The sequence below is a fragment of the Cyanistes caeruleus genome, chromosome 2 (genome assembly GCF_971803275.1).
Source record: "Cyanistes caeruleus chromosome 2, bCyaCae1.hap1.1, whole genome shotgun sequence".
NCBI classification, from domain to species: Eukaryota; Metazoa; Chordata; class Aves; order Passeriformes; family Paridae; genus Cyanistes; species Cyanistes caeruleus.
The window spans coordinates 81,114,140-81,136,903 of record NC_141702.1 but is presented as its reverse complement, the minus strand read 5'-3'; the positions used below and the strand labels follow the sequence as shown (position 1 = coordinate 81,136,903).

Sequence of the window (22,764 nt, the reverse complement as noted above, 5' to 3'; positions counted from 1 at the left end):
CTGGAGGAAAACCTCCAGAGCACAGTGTATCAGAAAAGCTATTGCAGGCTAATGTGACATAAATGAAGGCCACACTCAGACTAGAGGACACATACTTGCATTTATATGCCATAGGAGTTATCAGAGGTGTCCTAGTAAGCAGCCATCTGATCCTAGCTAAGAGAGAGTTAGCACTGGGACAACGAGTACCCTTTCAATCCTTTTGTGCTAACCAGACAGCAGATCCCCCTCCATCATTACTGGAAATTGAATGTGCCCTGGGCTACCAAGTTGTAAAAAATTTTTGAGCATGAAAAAGTTTGAGGGAAAAACTGATTTGTCTTACCCATAGCTTTGATTTTAGTAACTTCTAGGACCAAAAGTACTCCGCAGATCAAAGATTGTCTCCTAAACCAGAAGAAGTAACAAAAACTTGCTCTAAAGTAACACTTGCATATCAAGTCACCCACAAGTAATTGTAGTTCTAGATTTTTTACACTTGCCTTTGTTTTTTTGCTATTGATGCTGACAACATGTTAAGCATCGAGCATCTTTTTCAAGCTACAGTTAAGTTTTCATAGCAACCAATTAATTGCTGAATCCTCCTGCCACTCCCAGTACTGGCAGAAAGACAAACTAAGGCAAGAGTCACATCCAGAGTAAATGCTGGCCAAGTCCTGATTTCAGCCAGTTCCCAGGGCTGGCTCTGGAGAGGCCTTCTGTGCTGGAGGAGATGGCTGGTGCCTAGCAAAGCAGAGAAGCTACACAAAACTAACCACTACTCTGACACTGTTTAAAGATAAGGCCTCCTTCCCCTCTCTACCTGCATGAGGGCTTTGCCTGGGATGAGGCTGTGCATCAGAGAGGCGCTGCTCTAACTTTACCACAGCCAATCTGCCACCTGCGTTACAAAGATGCCCTTCCGAGTTTCCGCCTTCTCCTCAGCAGCTTTTTCTGACACCCTGGAGTTTTCCCCATCTTCCACAGTGCTTTGGACCAAGCTGTCTCCAGCAGTACTTACTCTTTGTAAGTAACTCTAGTTCACAAAGCGTGTGCATGCTTCTTTGCTTGGGAGAGCCCAGCCCCTGGCAGTTAACATCTGCAGAAGTGTCAAAATATTTCACGTCTCTGCAACTCAGCTTGATTTCTTGTGGCTTAGTCTGAGGTTGCCCTGTCAGTAAGCACTGGTCTAGTTTTTCAAAAGGTCATGGACAAGGAAACTTCCTAATCTTAAAAGATGACTTCATCACCTATTTCTATTAAAAGCATTGCTTGGAGTGTTGCAAGAAGAAAAAAATTAGTGGCTTACACCATGGGTAAGAATTTTTCTTTTAATTCAAGTGGCTTGGATTGCAGAGCGTGTTGCCAGAAGACTGATTTAATTCATTTCACTATCAGAAAAAGTGGGGACAAGGTCTAAAAACGTCCTCACTGATGAGCTGTCCTGCAGTAGGCACTGAAAGGAGCTCGTGTACAGGTGCCACTTACACCGTGCTCCTACACACAGATGGCAGCACTGCTGAGTACTCCCAGTGCAGCGGAGGAATCAGCCCAGCACACTGGTAAGGCAACTCCTGACAGCAGAGCTGGGTTTGGGGACAGGGATCTCATAAGCCACCCCAGAACCAAAGCCTGCCCTTGATGTCCCACAGCTGAGTCTGTTCACAAAGTCCTTTCATGAAGGACACCGCCCCTCGCCAAGACCCGGGAGCGCCAGGGAAGCATCTCCATGTACACAGTGTGTATCCTAGCGACTGTTACTAGCAAAGGCAGAAATACAACTGGAGTTTGTTTGGTTGTTATCCGGATGCTTCCTCCCGGGACATGCAACACAGTCCTGCCTTGGGCCTGCAGCTAAGCGTGCACAGCCCCCTCAAGCAAGGCAGGGTGGCCACTGCCTGCTGCAGGATGAGATGGCAGCAGCTTCATCAGACAGGGCTGCAAGTAGAGCACCAGCAGCTGCACAAGGCACCATGTGCTGTGGCCCTGTTGTCACAGAGCCAAACCCGAGGTTACCCACGTTTGTACTGTTAGAAAAAAGCCCCATCTCAGTTAGAAAAAGCCAAACCCAGTTTGCACTCCAAAAGGAAAACCACCTCAAAACATAGACCCAAACCCCAGTGTTGTATGCCACTATCTGTGCCACTGCCACCCGCAGCACGGCTGCTCTAATCCAGGTACTTTTCTGCATGTAAACAAGCCCTTGTAAGCTGCAAGAAATCACTCCATGTGACAAGATGGCTCAGCCCTCTTGTTTTGGCAATGTACAGCTGTGCCCTCCTCACCTTTCTGTAGCCACCAGCTAAGTTTCATATTGTCCTTTTTAAATGCAAACTGTGGGGTTTTTTTAGTATTGATGACTCCTTAGGTATCTGCTTCTCTATAAACGCCATTTTCACATGGCAAAATAAATCCCTTCTCTAGGAATATTCAGAACTACGTTGAGAGTGATTCTGTGTGGGCAGACCCAGGCTGAACACACATGCAAGCTGCTCTCCACTCAGCTGTGACAATGAGGAGCGGGATGTACCTGGACTTTTCCACCCCCTCTCTGAGCTACATGTATCCCAGCAGAACACGTGCTGAAGCTTTTTTGAACTCTGTTCCTCAGATAGTGCTGAACTTACCAAAATGGTTTTTGTTGGAGAGGAGTATTTTTTAATAGAAGGCGGATACTCCTTTTGAGTGTGAGAGTTGAAGCACTTCACGTATGGCTGTTGCGTTGGGGCTTTTTTTAAATATCATACAGCAAAGAAACTGAAAACAAAACATCCCAGACTTTTGAATTGAAATACAGGCTTTACAACCACATTGTAAGTGTAGGCTGTTATATTTTCGTTTAAGACTATATCATTTTATAGAGTACCAAAATAAGCAAAGGATCAGCACTCCATACAAAGTGTTAGTTCCTGTGAGGAGGGTAGAAGGGAAATGGATTTTAATTACACTAAACTTTTTTGCAAGTCTAAAGAAAACTCCATTTCAACAAAACATATTTGGGTTTCAATTTCCCAAATTTCATTAAGTAGTGTTTCTTTTAAGACGATTTACATTTTTCTCATTCAAAGTAAAGGGATGATTTAAAGCACTATTAACAAGGAGGTGGTGCTGTTAATGTTTAATGTCAATATGCAATGGCATCTGCTATAAAGGCTAGAAGAGCAACACAAGTTTATCTTTACTTCTGAAGACTACTAGAAATTGACTAACACTGGAGAAAAGTTGCAAGCACAGCACACGACTCTAGCTCTAGGCTGCTGCCAGGGAGCCTCTGCTAGTCCATACACTGCCACGGGGACTGCCAGCACACCCCAGGGCCCCGATGGCAGCAGTGCCATGTGTCCTCACGCGTAGACCCCGTGTCCCTCTTGCAATGGGTACATCTTTTCCCTGTCTTACGGCATTGAAACGCAAGTCAGCAGCTAACATTGCCACTACAATTTTACAGAAGCATAAAGCTGAACAAAATAGCAGTTAAAACAAATTGAAGCTCTCTGTTAAACTCCATGACAATCCTTCCTCCTGTCCTACTCCCTGTCCCTTCTCCTACTCCCTCCCTAATGTCTATTTTACAATAAAGAGGTTAAGTGGATTTACATGATGCAAGCGCAACTCAAAGACTTTTCCCCTATACATATAACCATGTTAAACTGTGAATTATACATGTGATAGATCTCTAACAGCGCAACCACCAGTTTTTTTTTAAAGAAACACAAGTATTTCAGCATGTACAGTAATGAGTTTAAAACTGTCCAACATCGTCGCTTTCATACATTCTCTTCCTCTTTATAGCATTAACGGGATTTTAGACCTTGATGGTGACAATCCCAAACAAGAGTAAAATGAATTTATTTTATTGCAAACAAACGTCTAAAGAGTTAAACTTCTCCACCCACTTTCTTTTAAAGAGAAAAGGAATCAGCAGGCTAAGGGAGATACACCCATTTGAGAATTGACATGATTAAAAATTAAGATATAAAATGGGTGACTCACAGTTTCATTAGCTTACAAAATGGTGGAGTAACTACTACAAGCACACTAGGTATACAGTATTTTGTGGGGAGTTATACAGACACACAGCTAACTTCATATAGATCCCATTAGACAACTGGATTTACAACAAGTTTTGTTTAATAAGAAATGGGCAAAGCCAGCTTCTTTTCAGAATCAAAATGCAGAACAAATGGAAAAAAAAATTATGGTGTTGTACCTTCACAAGTTTGAGCCTCCACAAATAAAGCAACCGAGTTTTACAACTTTAAGAGCTTCTACATACACTCCACCATCACTACTTAGCCCCAGGTTCCTCTTTGCCCCCAACATCTTACTGAGTTCCAAATGTTACAAAAAAGTCCTAGTTATTGCCAGAAACTTTTGCCTCCCCTTCCTCCCCTCCCCACCCAAGAGCTTCATAGAGAGGATGGAGTGTAATAGGGAGCTTTACATAATCTCATGGTATTTGAGGGCCACTAAAGATGCCTCCATACGAATCTGGTTGCTAACATTTCTATTGTATTGTGACATGACTCACGACTGTTTCTTAGAAATTGGGGGATGGGGAAAAAGGAGAAAATTCTTTAATAAAAAGACACCAGGTACAAAGCAACGTTTTACTTTTGTTGTGGTAAAAAAAAAGTCACATTTTACAGATAAAATGTAGAACCCTGAAATACTGACACATTCTCTTTTCGTGCACAATGCTGAGGTTCTCTTACGAATCACTTTAAAACTGCAATTAAAAATGTACAAAAAAAGAAAAGAAAAAATCAACCCACAAAGCTTCTAAAAAAGGAACCCGCAGGCACTTCCTCTTGTGGAATGTTTAAAAAGTTAGCCTACTAAAGAAAACAGTCGACTTCTTGTGAAGGTTTTGGAGAAATATGTATCAGTTCATTTATTTGGGTATTCAATAATATCCTTGGTGATAATGCTGACTCCATGGCTTCTGACCCCAGAATTGCTGCAACAGATTAATAAATAGTTAGTTTTAACCTGCAATCACATAATGGTTAAGTTTCTTACTTGGGAGAAAAAAGAAAGCATTTAACAAACATCTAGTTCCCCTGGAACTCGAGAGGATTAAAGTCCTCTCCAATAGCAGCAAGTTCCTGAACAACTGAAGGCAGTTAAAAGTTCACTTCACAGCAGTAATGTGAAGCCAAGTACTACATACCATGAAGATCGTTATGCCACAGCTGGTATTTGACATATCAAGACCATCAAGGCAGATTAAGTTTTGCACAGGAAGCTATTTATAGTGATATCACCTAGCATTAGAAGATTTTGCTATCCACTTTTGATTATGCATCTACTTATTTTAGTCAGCACTTTGCAACATTCAAGTTAACCATCAGTAAAAAGATAAAGTTGGGACTACTTACACCCTGCTGCCACTGGTTGTAGCCCTGAGATTGGTTTTTGTAGCCACGATTATTTCCCCTTCCTCTGAAGTTCTGCAAGAGGACAACAGTTTTTAACTACTTTGTCTATATGTATTTTTCAGCAGTGTCCTAATACTTTGGACATGACACACCATATAGAAGTATCAGCCCCAGGTTAATAGAAAAACACACCACCAAAAAATCCCTCCCTGATAAACACTAGAATATCAAGTCTCCTCCCTCCCTCCTCCTGAAGCAACTGCTTTTTAAGCATGGGGCAAGTACCTCAGAATCAATAAACCAGCTCAAACTGCTGCTGCCTGCTCTGGAAAGCTGGCTAATCCAGTTTTGACTCACCCTATTTCCAGCTGCTAAATGCACCAGGACAACTAAAAATACAAAAGCTTGTCTATTTTTAGTTAGGAAAGGCTGTAGTTGCTACAAGGGTATGTTATCTGATCAGACAAAAGGATATGGGTCACACAACTGAAAATAGAAGAGCTAGCCCACAAAACTTCAAAGAGAAGTTAAGGTACAACAAAGGGACATTGATTTCCTCCTGTTTGTCAGTATTAGGCAAACCTGAGCCATGTTTACTGGCTTGGGCTCCATCTGCTGGCTCTTCAGTAATCCAAATTTTGTTTTCCAATACTTCCACCAATATTCCAACAGGTAAGATCTAGGCTAGTGTGTCTTTACTAGCTGTGCTCATTACCAGACACCAAAACAAAGACTCTGTGCACAGCTATTTCCAGAAAGTTCCCTACACGTTTGATAAAGATACACTTTGACCCCCGGGCCAAACAGCAGTTACTATTATTTGGGATGGAGAAGAAACACAAAAAACCAAAGACAACCCTTCACATACTTGCGCTAAAAAGTCTTCGTTTTTAACAGGACAGAGGTACAGCCCTAACATGACCCCCCCCACATCAGCAGTTGCTACACAGCTTTCAGAGCCCTGGGCACATGCACTAAACCAGAAAGGGGTTGCAGCATGGCATCAGTGTAGCACCACAATCAAGTTTGTGACTCCTCACAGGCACCAGAGCTGTCAAACAACATCATCCAAAGTACTGTAGTTCAACTTGTCAGTGCCCCCTCAAAAGCATCACCTGGTTGTAGTTTCCCCTGTTGGGCATTCCACCTCTGTTATAGTTTCCTCTGTTTGAGTAGCCACCTCTGCTTGGAAAGACAGGGCCGCGAGGATACGGGTAGCCAATTGCTCCGCTGCTGCCACCGCCACCACCGCCACCTCCACCACCTCGCTGAGGCATGTTGCCTCCCCTCCTGTTGTATCCACCACGATTGCCAGGGACTGCAGGGAGAGAGTTACTTTAATTGTTAGGTCTTACATATTTCCTACATGAAGATGAACAGTGCAATCCAAGCTCTGACAAGCCTCTCACTCAAGCTGGATAATTAGCTATGCACTAAAACATTAAATTTACTGAAATTGAGATCAAGGTTCCCACTATGTAGTAATTGCAATCCAAGTACTACAACCTTTTTCCCCAGCAGCAGCAACCTCCAGAAGTCTCAGATTTATTTCTAGGCTCACCTCCTCCTCTGAAGTTGCCCCGCATGTTGAATCCTCCACGTCCTCTCTGACCCCTATTAAACTGATTTTTATTGCTCTTCTTGTTCTTCTTTGAGCCAGTGTTCTGTTTCTTTTCTGGTGGAAGAGCTTTCTTACTTTCTTCTTTGTACTGTTCCAAAAGCTTCTGAGCTTCTTCTTTTTGCAACTCTACATAGATTATTTCATCAAAACATTCTGCTACCTCTGGCAGTGTGAAGTTCCCTATAATTGCAAAAACACTGAGTATTCAGCATCTACATTCAGCTACAATCAAAGCCGCAATTTAACCACCTTTCCCCCATTCTTCCTCCCACCCTCTCCATCTCCTCAGCATAGGGACAAAATTACATAATCTGAGCATTTAGGAAATGTAACAGTGACAAAGGTAATAAACAGGTCTTCATGGAGTTGCCAGTACTGTTCCAAACCTCGAAAACATTCTGCCTATCTTTTTTTTTTTCTTTTATAAGCCTCTACTCAGAACACCAGTTTCTGCCAAATATGTCACGTATATAGGGCACTTTTATGCCAAGACAGCTTTGTGCATCTGCATGAAGCGTATCACCATAACTGAGTAGTGTTAAGGACTGCAGCAGAGGGAACACAATATAGTGTTATCCTACCAAGTTACAATAGTCTTCCAGTTTTTTGTAAGTACAACTGTTTAAGATAAAGTGATTTTTTAGACTTCACGTTTACTTAATCCTTTAAACAGATACTCAGCATCCTAAAACACAGTATAGGATTATGTTCCATGCCTTTCATTTTGAGAACTGCATGCTCTGGAAGATCTTTTCCCTCCACCTCTGCCTTCTTTTGTGTTCTTTGCTTGTAGTCTTCATCTTTTGGGCAAACAACAACTGCTTTGCGCTGGAAGCCTGCAAACAGGCACATTTTTCTCCTCTGCGCAGCTGCAGACACATTTGTCTGAAAAAAATGCAGTAACTTACTACACGTAGCTGTCATTGTAAGAGTTAAGGAAGTCAACTTATGGTGTATAGACTTCACCTCTACAAGAGCTTGCAATGAAGTTTACAAATAACTGGACATAAAGATGCTGCATAATGCAAAGTTACGAGCTTGTATCAACGTGTTAAAACACTACTCCTCCCACATCCCATAAATCTAGAGTTCAGACAAGCATTTGTAATAATATCTCAACTTTGTGTCCCCTGAATGAGTAGTAAGTCAGTAACTGAAATAACCGCTATTATAATGTAACTTTAATCCCAATTAATTACTACAACACAGCCTATAACAAATTTCCTTAAACGTTTTTCACTGAAGCTTCTACCTGATCCAAAATGAAATTCCGCTTCTTACGAGCTGCAATCTCAATGAACTTTCCAAGACACTGTGGAGCTCTCTGCAACAGTGTGTTAAGTTTTCCAGTGTCTGCCATCTGACGCTTAAAACCTGCAACCTATGGAGAGATTTCCCAGTTAGTCAGTGTAGTCCTGATACATGTGTGGCATTTTTCTTTGCTAAATGCTTTCCACCACACTTCAAGGGCCATTCAATTCAAGGCCACAGTTGCTGTAAACTCTTAATTGAAATTCTCAACCCTCTATAGAACCTAAGAGATTCATAAACAAAGGCTCCACAAGAATTGGTACCATTCAGTTCAAGGTATACTCATCACAATACCAATTCCAGCTAAATGTTGTATTCTGAGAACAGTGATGTACAGAGAAGTAGAAATACATTCCAGTAGTCAACAACAGCTGACTATTTCTTACATATTACCACGAAAAGCTTCAGAATCCTGCCATATGTGAATAAGCAGCTCAGCAAGGTAATAAAATCTTTACACATAGTCATTAGGTTGGAAAAGACCTTTGAGATCATTGAGTCCAACCTATGATCTGACAGCACCTTGTCAATCAGACCATGACACTAAGTGCGACAGCCAGTCTTTTTTTCAACAAGAATGGTAGCGAAGTTGTCAGTTTCTTTGATACCAAAGAACTGTAGATTTACAGCAAGTACAGCAAGTTTTCAATATAACAAGAAATAAAATGTCTTATCACTTACCATCATTTTGTCCATAATAGTATTTGTCCCAAGAATGTTGTATTTTCCAGGATTTGCTGCTGCATGTTTGGTAACCCATGTAGTCTTGCCAGCTCCAGGCAAGCCAATCATCATTACCACCTATGACAAAAAGTTCTGTATTTGAGATACTAGTTCAAAGATTTTCTTTAATACACAACTTAGCCCAGCATACCTAATAGATACTGAGGGGGGAAGTGGGGGGTGGGGAAGGTAGTGGTAGTGTGCACATCATAAGACACTAAACATTAAAGCTCCCAAACAAAAATGTCGGGAATCAGGCAGAATAGTCTCCTTAACCCCACCGTTTCCATCTGCTTAAACAACTTTTGAGAGGATCAGAAGAAACTTACTTCACAATCTTTCTTTTGCTCAGGTCCCTTTGGTCCTCGGACCCTATCTTCCAGGGGGACCTTCTGGATGAAGGAATACTCTTCAGGTACAGGGAAATAAGGTTCCTCCTTCTGACCAAAGTTGAACTCAACTGCACAGTTATGGCAGAGAACATGTGGAAAGAGTGGTCGTCCATCAAGAACTTCCTTGCTTATTTTGAATGCAACACCAAGCTCTTGTCCGTTCTTGGAATACGAGAGTTCCACTTCATCACCATCAAAATTCTGTTTTTTAGACAAAGTATTATTTTGGATAAAATTAACTCACTTTATACGGGTAATTAGTCACTTCAGTCTACCGGCTATGTTCATTCAACTTCTGTAACTATATGTTATTTCATAAAGGAAATAAAGTAAATTTTCTCTTCTAAATGAGACACTGTCAATGATCACCTTGTTCAAGATCTGATTTTTTGTTGAAAGGCTTTAAAGACATTTATCCACGAATATGAATTCACATTTCCAGCAGACACTGTTAGTAACAGCTGCTGCTTCTACTGCCTGCCTATATTAAACAACTTGTTGTGCTCCCATGATTTTATATATTTACTTTACTGCTTCTTATGTCAAAGCAGTCTAAAAATTCAAGGATGAATTCCCTCAAAAGAAAATATAAGTGGAAACTTACAGCAAAACATCCAATCACATCATTTTCATCAAACTTCTCACCGAAGTCTTCAGTCTCACAATTGCATGTCTTTATTCCTTTTAGAGAATACCCATAGGAAAATTCTTCTTCACCTGAAGGAACAATTTAAACTAATTACTAATAAGCTTTCCCATCTAACCGTTTACACATAAATCACCTTACAGCTACTTAAGCAAGCTGCTGTTCAGAGTATTTTTATTAATGCCAAAACAAGCTATGTAGCCCCCCAAAAGCTATACAAGCTCATTCTTCTATTCAATACTTTCACTTGAGATAGAACAGAAGTGTTTCCTTATCCCTGTTTAAGAGCCTTATGCTGCTGGCTCCAGATTCATGGTGACAATAAAAGCTGAACTGTCAGATAAAGACATGAACAAGTGTTTTTTAACTGTGAAGACCTGATTATGCAGTGGTATACCTGCCGTAACGTAGTCAGAAAGGCTTTCTGAAGTTAGTCTCCAGGAGCACTTACCCCTCCCATTTTAAAGGGAGTTTAGCAGACAGTCAGCCTATGCAACAGCTGAGGATGAAGCTGCAAGGAACAAGCTAACAGGAAGTGTCAAACACAAGGACTCAGGTGTAACTTAAGTAGAATGCTGTTGCTGATGTCAGAACATACCAACTCACCAAAATTTCTCCCCCAAAGATGTGTTTCAGCAACAAGTTATAAATATTATTATAGTAATCATTTGTCATATATATATATATATAAAATTAAGTTGTACTTCCTTCTTTCCAGCTATTTTTAGAAACTAGGATTTTCCCACAAAGGAAAATAAAAAAAGGAGAAAAACAAATTAAAAAAAGATAATGTAGTTACTATGGGTTAAATTTTACACCATGCCTCCTCCTTTAAAAGTACAGGGAAGGAAACTCCCCCTTTTCTACTTATGACACTATACTATATGAAAAAGATAAATCCTTTACCTTGTTAGGTATTCAAAAATGTTCTCCACAACCCATAAATGATCAGTGGAATAATTAATTCTTAAATTATGGCCCTAGCCCTTACAGGTCTGAATACTTTTGGACTTTATTTGGTCCCAGTAATCAACTTTTTCACACCACGTCCAGTGAATGACTCAAATTAAGACCACTTTTTGCAACACAGAGACTACAATCACTAAGCTTGTTCCCCCTGCTTCAGAAAAAAAAGTATTTAAAACTTCAACCACATTAACACAAAAGCAATCAAACATTTAAGCCTTACCGAGCAACATTCCACTTGTGTTCAGTGACCAGCCAACTCGCACTTCATGTATGTCAATGTCTTTTGTATACAGGTGCTTAACAGGAATCTTTTCTGTAACCTATTTTTAAATTATTCAGTGAAAGGCAAGCAGTATTTATTATACACTAACAAGATGGAAGAACAAAAGATAATATTTGGAACCTTTACACTTTGGTTAAATCTGTGCTAGGTCTAAGTAATCACCCTCTGCAAAAATAAAACATGTTCAAGAATATGAAGCCACAACTAGTGATCAAACAGTTCTAGTGCCTGACTTAGCAATGAAGATTGAAGATAACATAAATCTTCATCGCTTTATCATAGCAGTGCCTTGTCAGTGGTCAAGACTTAAGTCCTTTTGACACAGTATTAAAATCACAATTAATACACATATTTATTTTAAGAACTCCCATTGCTATCAAGTTGGGATTAACAGTATATTAGTTAGCTAAGAAAATGCACAATGTATTAAAAAACCCCGCTTCTTAGAGACTAGGGAAAGTATTATACTGACCATTTTCACACTAAGCAGACTTCCTGGGCAAGCTGCCAGGTTCCAAACAACCAGGTTAAACAAAAAAAAAGGTAGCAACAAACACAACCACACCAGAAACCCCAACAAAACACCTAAATGCACTGGAATCCACATGCAACCTACTGTTCTTTTAACCGTTTTTAGAAACTTCACCAAAATAAAGTGAAAAACCCATCATTATCCTATCAACCTCTGCAACTAATCCAATCAGGTGACTTGAGCTGAAACTCTTTTAAAAGTGAACAGGACAATACATAGTGACATAAATTTCACTTCACTGGCCTTCCAAAGTTATAGGTATCAACAGACACAGAAATCACTCCATTCAAAAGGCTGGGTAATGGGGTCACAGCTACATTTGAAAGCACTAGAGAAAGAGAAGAGATTAATATACACAGGCCCATCATATGCAAAGAAGCCCTTAACATTGTTAAGTAAAAAATGAGTAAGAAATACAAATGCAAGCTTTGTGATCCTGTACCTCTTCCACCAACAAGCTGAAGAAATCAGTTTTTACTAGAAGGCTGACTGCTCTTCGCCATTCTTACCCTTCAGGAGAACTTGCCCTCAAAATTCAACTACCTGCTAGATATTCACATTCAATGCATCATGTCAGAGTTAATGATGTTGAAAGGGACCTCTAGAGGTCATCCAGCCCAAATCCCTGCCTCCAGCAGATCAAACCCAAAGACTAAGTAGAACCAAAAAGGACTGTTAGGATAATTTATATCCCTATAAAAAAAAAAAAAAAAGTCAAGCTTTCTCTCATCTTCAGATAGTACAAGCGAACTTCTGACTAGAGTATAAAAATACTTTAAATGTTGAGACATAAGATGCAAAATAGAATTCATGGTTAAAAAATAAGACCAAAAGTCTCACATTCAGAATAAATGCAGTGTTTTGGCAGGTTGTTTTTTTGTTTTGTTTAGTTGTTTGGGTTTTTTTTTTAATTTGTTTTTTTGTTTCAGTTTTGCAAACTGAGCCATCTTTCTTGTAAAGAAGGCTGTTTAAGAGTCCCGTTCACATCAATTAGTTTCAACCAAGTCCAAAAAATATGACAAGTATTAGTATTATATTTAAGCATGCAAAAGCCTCCCATAAACATTAACTCACCTTCATCTCAAAGCAGACTTTGCCTTTAGAAACTCCATAGGAGGCTCTCCCTCCAGCCCAAAGGAAAGCAAAGCTTTCCATGGTCAGAGAGGAAGCACTAAACCGGTCTCTTGAGATTTTAAAATGCAGGTCACAGTTATCTGTTAACACAAAAATCATTCTGTTCACTCCGATTACAAAATAAAGTACAGGTGGCAAATTTTATGCAGTCAAATGATGCCAGCTTTCAAAGGTGATTCTGAAGACAAACTGCCAGCAAGTACCCAGAAACTTTCAGAGAAGCAACATGTCTAAATGGAAATGCAGACTGAAGCTTAGCCTTCACTTCTATCACTCAATTTCCCTCTATTTTTTCCATCTGCTTAAAACCCCCTAACTTTCTCCATATCGGTTTGAACCCTTTGTCAGTTACCTCTCTCCATCAATACAGATAACAATGCCATCTGCATTGTATTCTCCACAGTACCCTCTAGAGACCTTGATTCTGAAGCAGTCTCATTGCTCAAGCCCAAACCTAAGGGCTGCTAAGAAGTAAATGTGAACACAAATGTTTTTACTTAAGTACTGAACGTAGTCTTTGGTTAATATAGTCAATTAGCAAGTCAGATTATGTCTATTAACATAAAAGCAGTTAAGTCAGAAGCAGATACGCTAAGCACAGAGTGTGCTAAACGAACCTACTTCAGCCCAGAAACACAACCTACACATTACGAATTCACCTATCACTCTAAGTGGAACCTCGGTTTTACAAGCATCTTCAGAGCTGCCAACAATGAAATTGCAAATGAATCTCTCAGCAGGTTTCAGAAAAACAATATCAAATGGTAACAAGAAGTGCAGCATGCAACACTTGAATTCCCCAGAGCAAGGAATCCACAGAAGCAGCTCCAAACGTATCTGATGCTTACAAGAAAGGAGCAAAATGAGCAAACAGTGAGGAATTCTGCTCTCATGTAAAACCTGCATGATGCCAGAATACACTAAAATGCCATCTGCCCTGTACTACTGGCAATTCTCAGGCACAAAATGTTGTTTTGTTTGCATACAGCTATCCCCAGTTCCAAAAATACTATTAATGATTCAAGTGTCTTCTCATCAGTACTGCTAGCTCATATTTGTTGCATGAAAAGCAAATAAAATTGTACAGAAGAAACCCACCTTTGCAGGCTACCTTTAGAACAGGAGATGAGAACAGAATTTGAAGTTACAGGTTCTTTGTGAGACACAGGTAATAAAAAGTACGTAAGAGTGGCTAAGCCTCTTACACGTCTGGATCACTATCCAGAAGAGAGAATGCCACTTCATTACATAATTCAGCCTTACAGCTGTGTTTGAATCTTCTCTCTAGAATCTGTCAACACTTTAAATCAGAATTTATCCAGTAACATGATTTTCTATTAAAAAATTCTATTATTACTAGAAACAGTAATAATGAAAAGTAGCTATTTATGCAGCTATTGGAAAAATCCAAACCTCCCACAGAAGTGGCTACTCACCAGGTTAGCAGCTAGAAACTTGAGACTTAGCAAAATGTCAGGGATGGCATATTCAGTAATTTACGTGACTGTAAACTAATACCTCCTTCCATTTCAAACAATTTCTTGTAGAGTAAAACCACCTGAAACTTCTAACAATATGCCAGACAATGCCAAAAGTTAAGCTTTCCTTCCATGGCACTGTAAGAATCCAACAAATTCAAGCATTACTTCTAATTTTCTAATATTGTGCTGAGTACTTATACTTACCCTCAGGAATACAAATGTCAACTCTGCCATTATGTTACAGTAATAGTAATGTTTATAATTTGCCTCAAAAAACCCCCAAACAAACCTGTTTGCAGGTACTTCTCAGCTTCTATGCTCTATTGACCAAGTCTCCCTGCCATCCCACTTACAGAAACCACCACCCAAAGCCCACACACTCACAGGTTACATGCATGGGTCATTTCTGAGGAGGCATTACCAGATATTGTTAAATTTTTCAGAAAACAGAAAGAACACTCCACTGGTTGGAACACAAACAGGGGAAGGTATGTAGAAAGCTCACTTCCCAAACTGTATTTTATAAGCAGTTAGGCTACTGACTCTCTGAGCTTTCTGGGCAGTAGTGCTGGACAGCTGTTTCATCAAGCTGTCCCTAGGGTGTTCCATGGGCACTCTACACTTACCCGCCCCTAAGCTTCCAAACCAGATTAGTGTTTTGTTTAAGATTTCTTCACAGAACCGTCTATCACTACAAATTTCACAGGAAAACGAAGCTTATTACTGTTAACATACTCATATGTTACTTATACTCATCTTTCTGTTCATTTGCTAAAAATAGGTAGAAACACAGTATTTTTCTAATTTTTCTTAAGTTACCTGGTAACAAAAATGAACAAATGTATCCTCCCTTTTCAGAAAGCATGGCACTAAGATTAAAAGACTTAACATCACATCTTTCCAGAGCAAACAAAAGTGTGTTTACTCACAAGTATCAAGACAAACCACTGTGTCATCAAAATGTTCATCTTCTTCTTCAACAGGTGGTTGAGGGGACTTGGCCCTGAAAGAAACAAAACCAAACAAAACATAATAAAGTAACATGTATTTTCATACAGTTAAAATGACATTTTGGTACTCTATTCCTCCTCATCACAAAATGCTGCCCAGCAGCAACTCTGTTTACCTGCTATACTTGTTTTCCTCAATGTATTCAAAGTATCCCCGGCCATGGTCTTCACGTGGTCTCTTCACTCCTCTCTTCTTCTCGCCAGGCTTTTGCTCCGTTTTACCATCTCCTGTAACAGAAGCAATTATTTATTTTTTTTAAGTTTTAGTTTAATTGTGAATAAAATCTATAGGATGGCTTCAATTTGCAGCAAGCTACAGCATGAGATAAGCAGTAACATCTTTAAACGGAATATTACTGTTACTAAGGTAAAACCCTGTATCTTGAATTTTTACGGGAGACTTAAAGCTTGTCACCAATCAAAAATGATTTAGCATACAGAAGTTGCCAATACACCCCGCAGCAGTACGGCCTTCAGTGTTACGATTCCACTGAAAAGCACACCACACCCCACCAAAAAAGAAAGAAAAAGAAAAAAACCAAAAAACTGGAAAAAAAAACCCACCTCCTGACCCGCAACACCACCACCACCCGCCCACCACGGGGGCAGCGGGACATTGCCGGCCTCTCGAAGGGCACCGTGCGATACGCACGACTGCGCCTCCTCCCGGCGGGCCGCGGGCGGGAGCCCCAGGGAAGGCATTCCTCCTCCTCCCGCCTCCATTGTACCGCCAGGCCTTCCCAGCGCCATCCCGTGCGGCGGCGGCGCCCAGCCCGGAAGTGACGTCACGCGCGCCCAGCGCACAATGCACAGCGCGCCCCAGCGGCCCCTCCGCCGCCCCTCCCCCCGCGCCCCTCCCCCCCGCCCCCCCCCGCCGGGACAGCACGAGGCGCGGGGCCGCCAACGTCCTCCCGCGCGCGCCCCGGAAGCCGCCCCCCCTCCCAGCCCCCCCCAGGCGGGCAACCCCCGTCATGGCGGGGGGGATGAGATTAATGGGCCCCCCCGGTACCCGCCTTCACGCTCACTCACCCCCGGCTCCCTGCGCCCCGGGGCGGCCGCCTCCACCGCCGCCTTCCGCTTTCTTCTGCTGCTGCTGCTGCTGTTTGGCGGGGCCCGCCGGGCCGGAGGCAGCGGCCGGCCCCGAGGCGCCCCCAGCGCTCTTGCCGGGAGCCTCCTTGGCGGCGGCGGCGCTGCGCGGCGCGAGGAGCGGCGGGGGCTGCTGCGGCTGCTGGGGCTGCTGCGGCTGCTGGTCACCGTGGCCGTTGGCGTCCCCGGCCGCGGCCTCCTCCTCGTCGGCCAACTCGTCCTCCCCCTCTTGGAAACCCTGGTCGTCCCCGTTCTCATCCTCCTCCTCCTCCTCTTCCTCCTCCTCGCCGCCCGCCTCCTCCTCCATGGGGCCACCCCCGGCCCCTGCCCGTTCGCCGTTCTCCTCGCCCAGCTCCATGGCGTCGCCATCGGCGGCCTCCAGCCCTTCCTCGTCGTCGTCCTCCATGGCGGAGGCCGCGGCCTGGCCGGGGCCTCCCCCCTGGCGGAGCTGCGCTGCGCCCCCGCCGCTCTCTGCCGCCTCCCCTTCCACGCTGCCGTTGCCGGGCTCGGCCGCGCCGCTGGCGGGGCCGCCCCCGCCGGCCTCCTCCTGGTCTAGCGCGGCCTGGAGCCGCTCCATGAGCTCAGCCTTGAGGCCCTTGTCGGAGAGGCGCCGCTTTTTCAGCTCCTCCTTCAGCTCCGACACCTTCAGCTTCTTCACGTTCACGGGCGAGCAGCTCATGGCGGCGGCGGCGGCACTGGCGGCTCGGTCCCTGGGCGGCGCGCGGGCGGCGGCGATCAGGGACAGACGGGCGGCTCTGGCTCTGCCTGCGGTGTGTCGGTGCCCCGGCGGGCGGTGGGTGCGGGCGGGAGGCGCGGGGGGTTCGTGCGGCTGCGGGAGCTGCGGAGCCGGACCCGCCTGGCGCCAAATCCTTTCACCGCGAGCTCGCGAGGGAGACGCGCCTCGCGGGGCCGCGCACGCACCGCCGCCGCGCGCGCGCCGCCCCGCGCACGTAGGCCCTCCCGCGCTACCGTAACGACGCATTACCGTAAATACCCACTGGAGCGCAGCGTAGCGCACACCGCCGCCCTTGTCCCGGCGGGTTCCTTGGCAGCGGCGGATCGGCCGATGCACCGCTCCGACACAGTGAACCCGCTCCGGGCTGCGAGCCACTCCTGTGCCAGCTCCCGCCCGCCAGCCCGACCGAAATGCCCCCCATCCCCTCACGGGCCCGCATTCCAGCCACAGTCCTGATTCCAGCAGCGCCCTGTCCTGATTCCCCTGGCTCCCCTGCACCCGTGTCGGGCCTAGTCCCGCACGGTTTATTGCGTAGAGGCTTTGAAAAGGGGCACTGCTCCTCGAAATAGCCTGGCACAGCCCTGCTAACGTAAGGGCGGGAGCGGGGCTACTTCGTTCCCCCAGCACCGGGAGACAGGCACGGGGCTGAGCCTTAAGCGGAGCCGGCGGTAACAAAGGTTCTCCAGTGCATGAACTCCTAGTCTGGAGCTCGGTACGGGGCCACTCTGCCCACCAAAACTGCGCAGCTTTTCCTCTTCCCCCTGCCTTCCTCTCTGCACAGCGTTAATATGGGGCTCTCCCCAGCCACACAAGTTGTAGAGTCAATATTTGATTTTTTCCAGTTCGGTCAAAAGGAACATGAAACAAACAGTCACACGAGCGGAAAGACAGCACGGATCCACAAGTCGGCTTCCTTACGGAGCCCGGATAAAGAGCTAATTTTCACTTGCAGGAAAAGAAATGCAAGTCAAACCGCCAGAGAATCAGTACGAGGCACAACAGAAGGGAAGGCAACACGAAGTTGCCTTGTGTTGGTACGGGTTGCGTGGCCTCCTGAAGCAGAACAAATTACGTTTACCTGCCCCAGAGGAAGGGCAGAGAGACCAGGAAAACGTCCTGTTTTAACTGCAGGAGGAAAGGGCTCTTTCACACATGTACACACACACCGCTCTGTCCTCAGTCAGGCTACACCTACTTGGAGAAAACACGATTCGGTCGGCAAGGTTAGCTCAACCCGGCACTACACAACAGCTTGTTGGAACATAGACGGGAAGAGATGCAGTATGTACAGATGAGGAAAAAAGTTGTCAGAACCTTTCTCTTATTTTAAGGGCAAGTTAGTAGTTTTTATTTCTGTCTGGTAAGTCACAGTCACCTCAATAGCAGAAGGGTAAGAGTAAATCAATGCAAAGGAGAGGTCAGTGTGTGATTAAGCTGTACCACTCTAAATCATTGCCTTTGTCCATTTTTTCATGAAAGAACAATCTTAGCTAGTCTGCTGATGGACTCTTGCCATAAACTGTTCTACCAAAATCACAACAAAATTAAACTAGTTAAAATTGCAAGATTACGGACTGAAACATACAGATAATTCTGCATCAATTTAGATGTCATTTGCCAATCCAACCTTCATGTTCTTGATTTTTTTTTTTTTTGGTATGTAAACAAACAGAAGATACATCATTAACTCTTTATGACTTGTATTATCTAAACCTCAGTCAGAGCCCTGTGTTTGGACCCTGATCTTGCACAGGGCTTTTCACATGTTGAATCATATTTCTGGAAGAGTTTAATCAACCCTGATGTCTGATAATCCCTCCCACCACTGCAAACTTTATGGATTGATAGATTCTTTTAGGCCAGCTTTATATCCCTAAGCCTTGCCTTAAATGAGCACATCTGCACATATTGACAATGCCTGTGTCCTGGAAAACACGCTCATTCAGAATCACCCGAGAGCTGCAGTGGTCACATGTAATCCCATTCCTAAACGATGTCATGTCTCCCTACTTTGGTAACATGCTCATACTGCTTTATACTCCTGTTACCATGGAGAAACAAAACAGCTAATAGCTTTGAGGCACATGGAGAGATTCCTTATCCTAAAGCATCCAAGCCTGTATATAAAGGCACAAGTAGATATAGTATAAATCATTTCCTCTCCCTTCCCCTTGCTGAAATTTAGCACTATTAACTTGAGGCATTTTTTTAAAGTTACTACAGCTGTCTATTTATTAAACCACTTAGAAGGATAAACTTATTATTTTTAAAGGAGGTTAACTCATACCATCTTAATAAGGGTAATGCTTACTATCTGACCACACATTTAATTACACTACCAAACAGGTGTAGCAAGACTGTTTTCAGACTACAGTTATGTTACCTGTTATTACAGAAGTGAGAAATCCCAGTTGATTTTCAGATATCAGGTGATTTAATTGTAAACAATAAATAAATAGTTGTAAATAATCATAAAGCTAACTAAATAAAACACATATATAACAGAAATAGATGTGTAACTTCATTGACTGCCTCTCAGTGTTGGAAAAAAAAGCAGCTTTTTCTATATGTAAGTTAAACACATATTTATAACACATCTGTCCCCAGAAAAATCTCTCTTAAGAAACTCCCCTGTCCTCTTTGAGTCCTGTGTTTCAAGAGTTTGCCTTTCCCTTATTCATACTTTGAAGGAGAAAAATGAGTTAAGGATGTATATGCTCTCCTCGTTGCCGTACTCTCTCTTAGTTCTGATACTGAGTCAATTCTGCTTTAGAACATAGAACATGCAGATAGATAGATGCCAGCCATATAAAAAATGAGAGTTTGGTAATGCAACCTCCTGAAATAAGAAAGCACTAAAGAAAAGCACTTTAAGCTTTAATGTGCAAAGCTGCTACTTGTATGATGATGGCCATTTGATAAACAAAACCTGCTTGCTGGTAACCACAATACTCCTCCATTAAAATTGCCTTTTTTGGTCTCAAAAGATATTGAACCATAATCTTCCTTTCCATTTAAATGAAAAGTGATGTGCTGCCATATATAACAGATACAATCCTATGCATTTTTTATCAATCATATAGCATTTTTCTCCTACCTGTGTTTACTTTCTAACCTAAACTGTTTTTCTCTCCAAACCAGTCTTCCCTCTTAAACGTAATTTGGGATCTTCCCTCTGGGACTTGGCCCTTCAACAGATCAGTTACTCTGATTTCCCTAATTTTTGTTTTTTCTCATTTAGACTTCAGTTAGTTGCTCCACTCCCCTATAATGTTCTTTCCATTATTCACCCTTAGTCTCTCCAAATCTCTCTCCTCTTCCTGATTACCAAGAGCAGTGACAAAGACGTAACAAAAAGAAGGGCAAGCTTTCAGGAGGGCACTGGACAATCACAGGAGTACAATCCCACCTGAGCTTTGAACCTTTCCACACACCTTCAGTGTTGCAGGAGAATCCAGGCATTTGTGTTTCCCTGTTCTGCGTTCTTAGAGCCTTGTCTGTCCTGTTCTGACTCCTCTTGTTGTGCTTTACCCTACATTTGACCATCACAGTATGTTCCTGGTCTCTTCTGCATGTCCTTAATCCATCTACCCTCAATTAATACTGCCTTCAGATTTCCACATTCAACACACCATTACTTTAAAAGAGAATATCATTACTGAAATACTCTGCTGCCTTTTATGATAGCAGACAGTGTGTGGAGCGAGTCTTTTTCTTTTTCCCTTTCCATCACTGCTCATGAAATACTCATTAATCATTACTAGACACAATGAGAAATTTTCAGGCATTTTTAAATTGCTGATTTGTCCCAAGTGAGGTTGCATGACTAATGGGTAGTTCTGATGATTTCTTAGCCCTTATTTATTTATCTCCATAGGTGTGGTCCATCTTAGGATCTGTCTGCCGGGAGCCAGGAGTTTGTTTTGGAGAAATAACATTATGCTCCTCTTTCCCTGACATGCACTACTGCTTACCATCAGAGTCAGGATGCTGAACTAGATTGACCTTGCCTTGTCTATCTGTAATCTCTCCATGATATTTTAATATCAAAGGAGTTCAGTTCATCTCAGAAATGAGGTGGTCATATGCCAAAATAAGGCCTATTAATTGCACAGGAACCAGATTAGTTAGGTCTGAAAGCATCCTGAGGACCTAAGGGGTAGTTAGTGTCTAATTACAAGTAGATCTGTCAGGGTTAAAGTGACTGCAATTCAGGTTTCTGGCACTGGTTTGGTTAGCTAGTTCACTCCTCAGAAGCATTTTCTCTTATTACACTTTCTGCCATAGCACCCTTTGGGCCTCCAAAGTGAGCTGTCACTTCAGAGTCAGTAAACAAGTCCTTTTTAAGAGACTAATGCTATTTTGCTTTTCCTGTGTGCTGGATGGCATAGTTGAGTTATCCCACCAAGCAGAAGGAATCGCTGCAAAGCTACACCGGAACATCACATATCAGCACAACCTGTGTTGGTCACCCTCACTGACCCCATACCAAAAAGAATCCCCTTTTTCCCATTTCCAAGGAGTGACTTTTTTTTTTTGTTTAACAAAAAAATCCAAAACCCAAGCCCATGAGTTTCTGAGAAACAGTTTCTCAGTTCAGAGCATTCAGTGACCTCCGGTTTCTAAGCCTGGCCTTGGAAAAAAAGGCTGGATTGTCCAACATTAAAACCAGGATTCATTTTGGATTTATTCAGAGCCATAGAGAAGTCTATTGACTACACATATCTCAAGTCCTATATATGAACTTGTTCATAAGAAGATACTTAGCTCCACAAATCAGACATCTGCAGTTCCTGGAGATTTTTTTTTGTAACGTGCCACATATATACATTCTCTAGAATGGAGCTGTGAACTCTGGAAATTTAGATTGACTAAACCCCTCTGCACAACAGTCAGTCTGTGAAGAGGAAGTAGCATTGTACATCAACTTCCAAAAATATGTTCTCCAGGGAGAAGACTATGTAGAAGAACCATTTCAAGGGAGTATCAATTAATCTCCATAAAGGACTATTAAAACAATCATAAGTAGGTTTTAAGGTTGGCTGTCAGTTTCAGTGTACCTTTCTGCTCACATATGAAGACACATATGGTCAAGATCTGTAACTGAACCCAAACAATCATGGAGACAGGACAATTCACAACTGGCAGCCACAGACAGCTCTTGCATAATGTGACTTTTCTGTTCTACCTGACTTTGAAAATACAACCCCCACTGATGTTCAGATAACCACCTTTTTGGGCTGGTTTTCTCTCCTGGTACTTAACATTCTCTGTAGTACACACAGTACACACCTATCATAATTTTTACTCTTTAAGCTTCTTCAATGCATCTTTATCCTTTCCCTCATAAGATGCTCTTGCCAAAAAAGAAAAGTCGCCATGCACTTTTTGTAGCACCAGAGTACTGCTATCTCTTAGACCATCTCCTCTCTCCCCTCAGTTCACAAAGAGTGGCTTCTATAGATTGGGAAGGCCATCTT

General features: G+C 42.8%; 1 protein-coding gene across 2 annotated transcripts; it reads right to left on the bottom strand.

Annotated features, from left to right (window-relative positions):
- Positions 1-3,817: 3,817 nt before the first annotated feature.
- HNRNPU (heterogeneous nuclear ribonucleoprotein U) lies at positions 3,818-22,764 on the bottom strand. Of its 2 annotated transcripts, XM_086878173.1 has the most exons (15): positions 17,027-22,764; positions 16,492-16,678; positions 15,579-15,690; positions 15,382-15,455; positions 12,912-13,051; positions 11,243-11,342; positions 10,012-10,124; positions 9,345-9,608; positions 8,974-9,093; positions 8,234-8,362; positions 7,698-7,866; positions 6,922-7,161; positions 6,476-6,678; positions 5,361-5,432; positions 3,818-4,939 (listed from the first exon to the last, which is right to left on the bottom strand). In XM_086878173.1, exons 1-15 carry the CDS (start codon positions 17,528-17,530, stop codon positions 4,886-4,888), a joined length of 2,481 nt encoding a protein of 826 aa, XP_086734299.1. In that variant the 5' UTR covers positions 17,531-22,764; the 3' UTR covers positions 3,818-4,885. The 2 variants fall into 2 exon arrangements, with proteins under 2 accessions (XP_086734299.1, XP_086734298.1); XM_086878172.1 differs by having other exon boundaries at positions 16,492-22,764.

Excerpts from the sequence above, each read along its gene's own strand:
- HNRNPU (XM_086878172.1), bottom strand. The coding sequence starts at position 17,530 with ATGCGTCGTTACGGTAGCGCGGGAGGGCCTACGTGCGCGGGGCGGCGC. Across the intron at positions 11,343-12,911 it reads AAGTCTGCTTTGAGATGAAG|GTTACAGAAAAGATTCCTGT; the intron begins GTGAGTTAATGT and ends ATTTAAAAATAG. Across the intron at positions 6,679-6,921 it reads GGGCAACTTCAGAGGAGGAG|TCCCTGGCAATCGTGGTGGA; the intron begins GTGAGCCTAGAA and ends CTCTCCCTGCAG.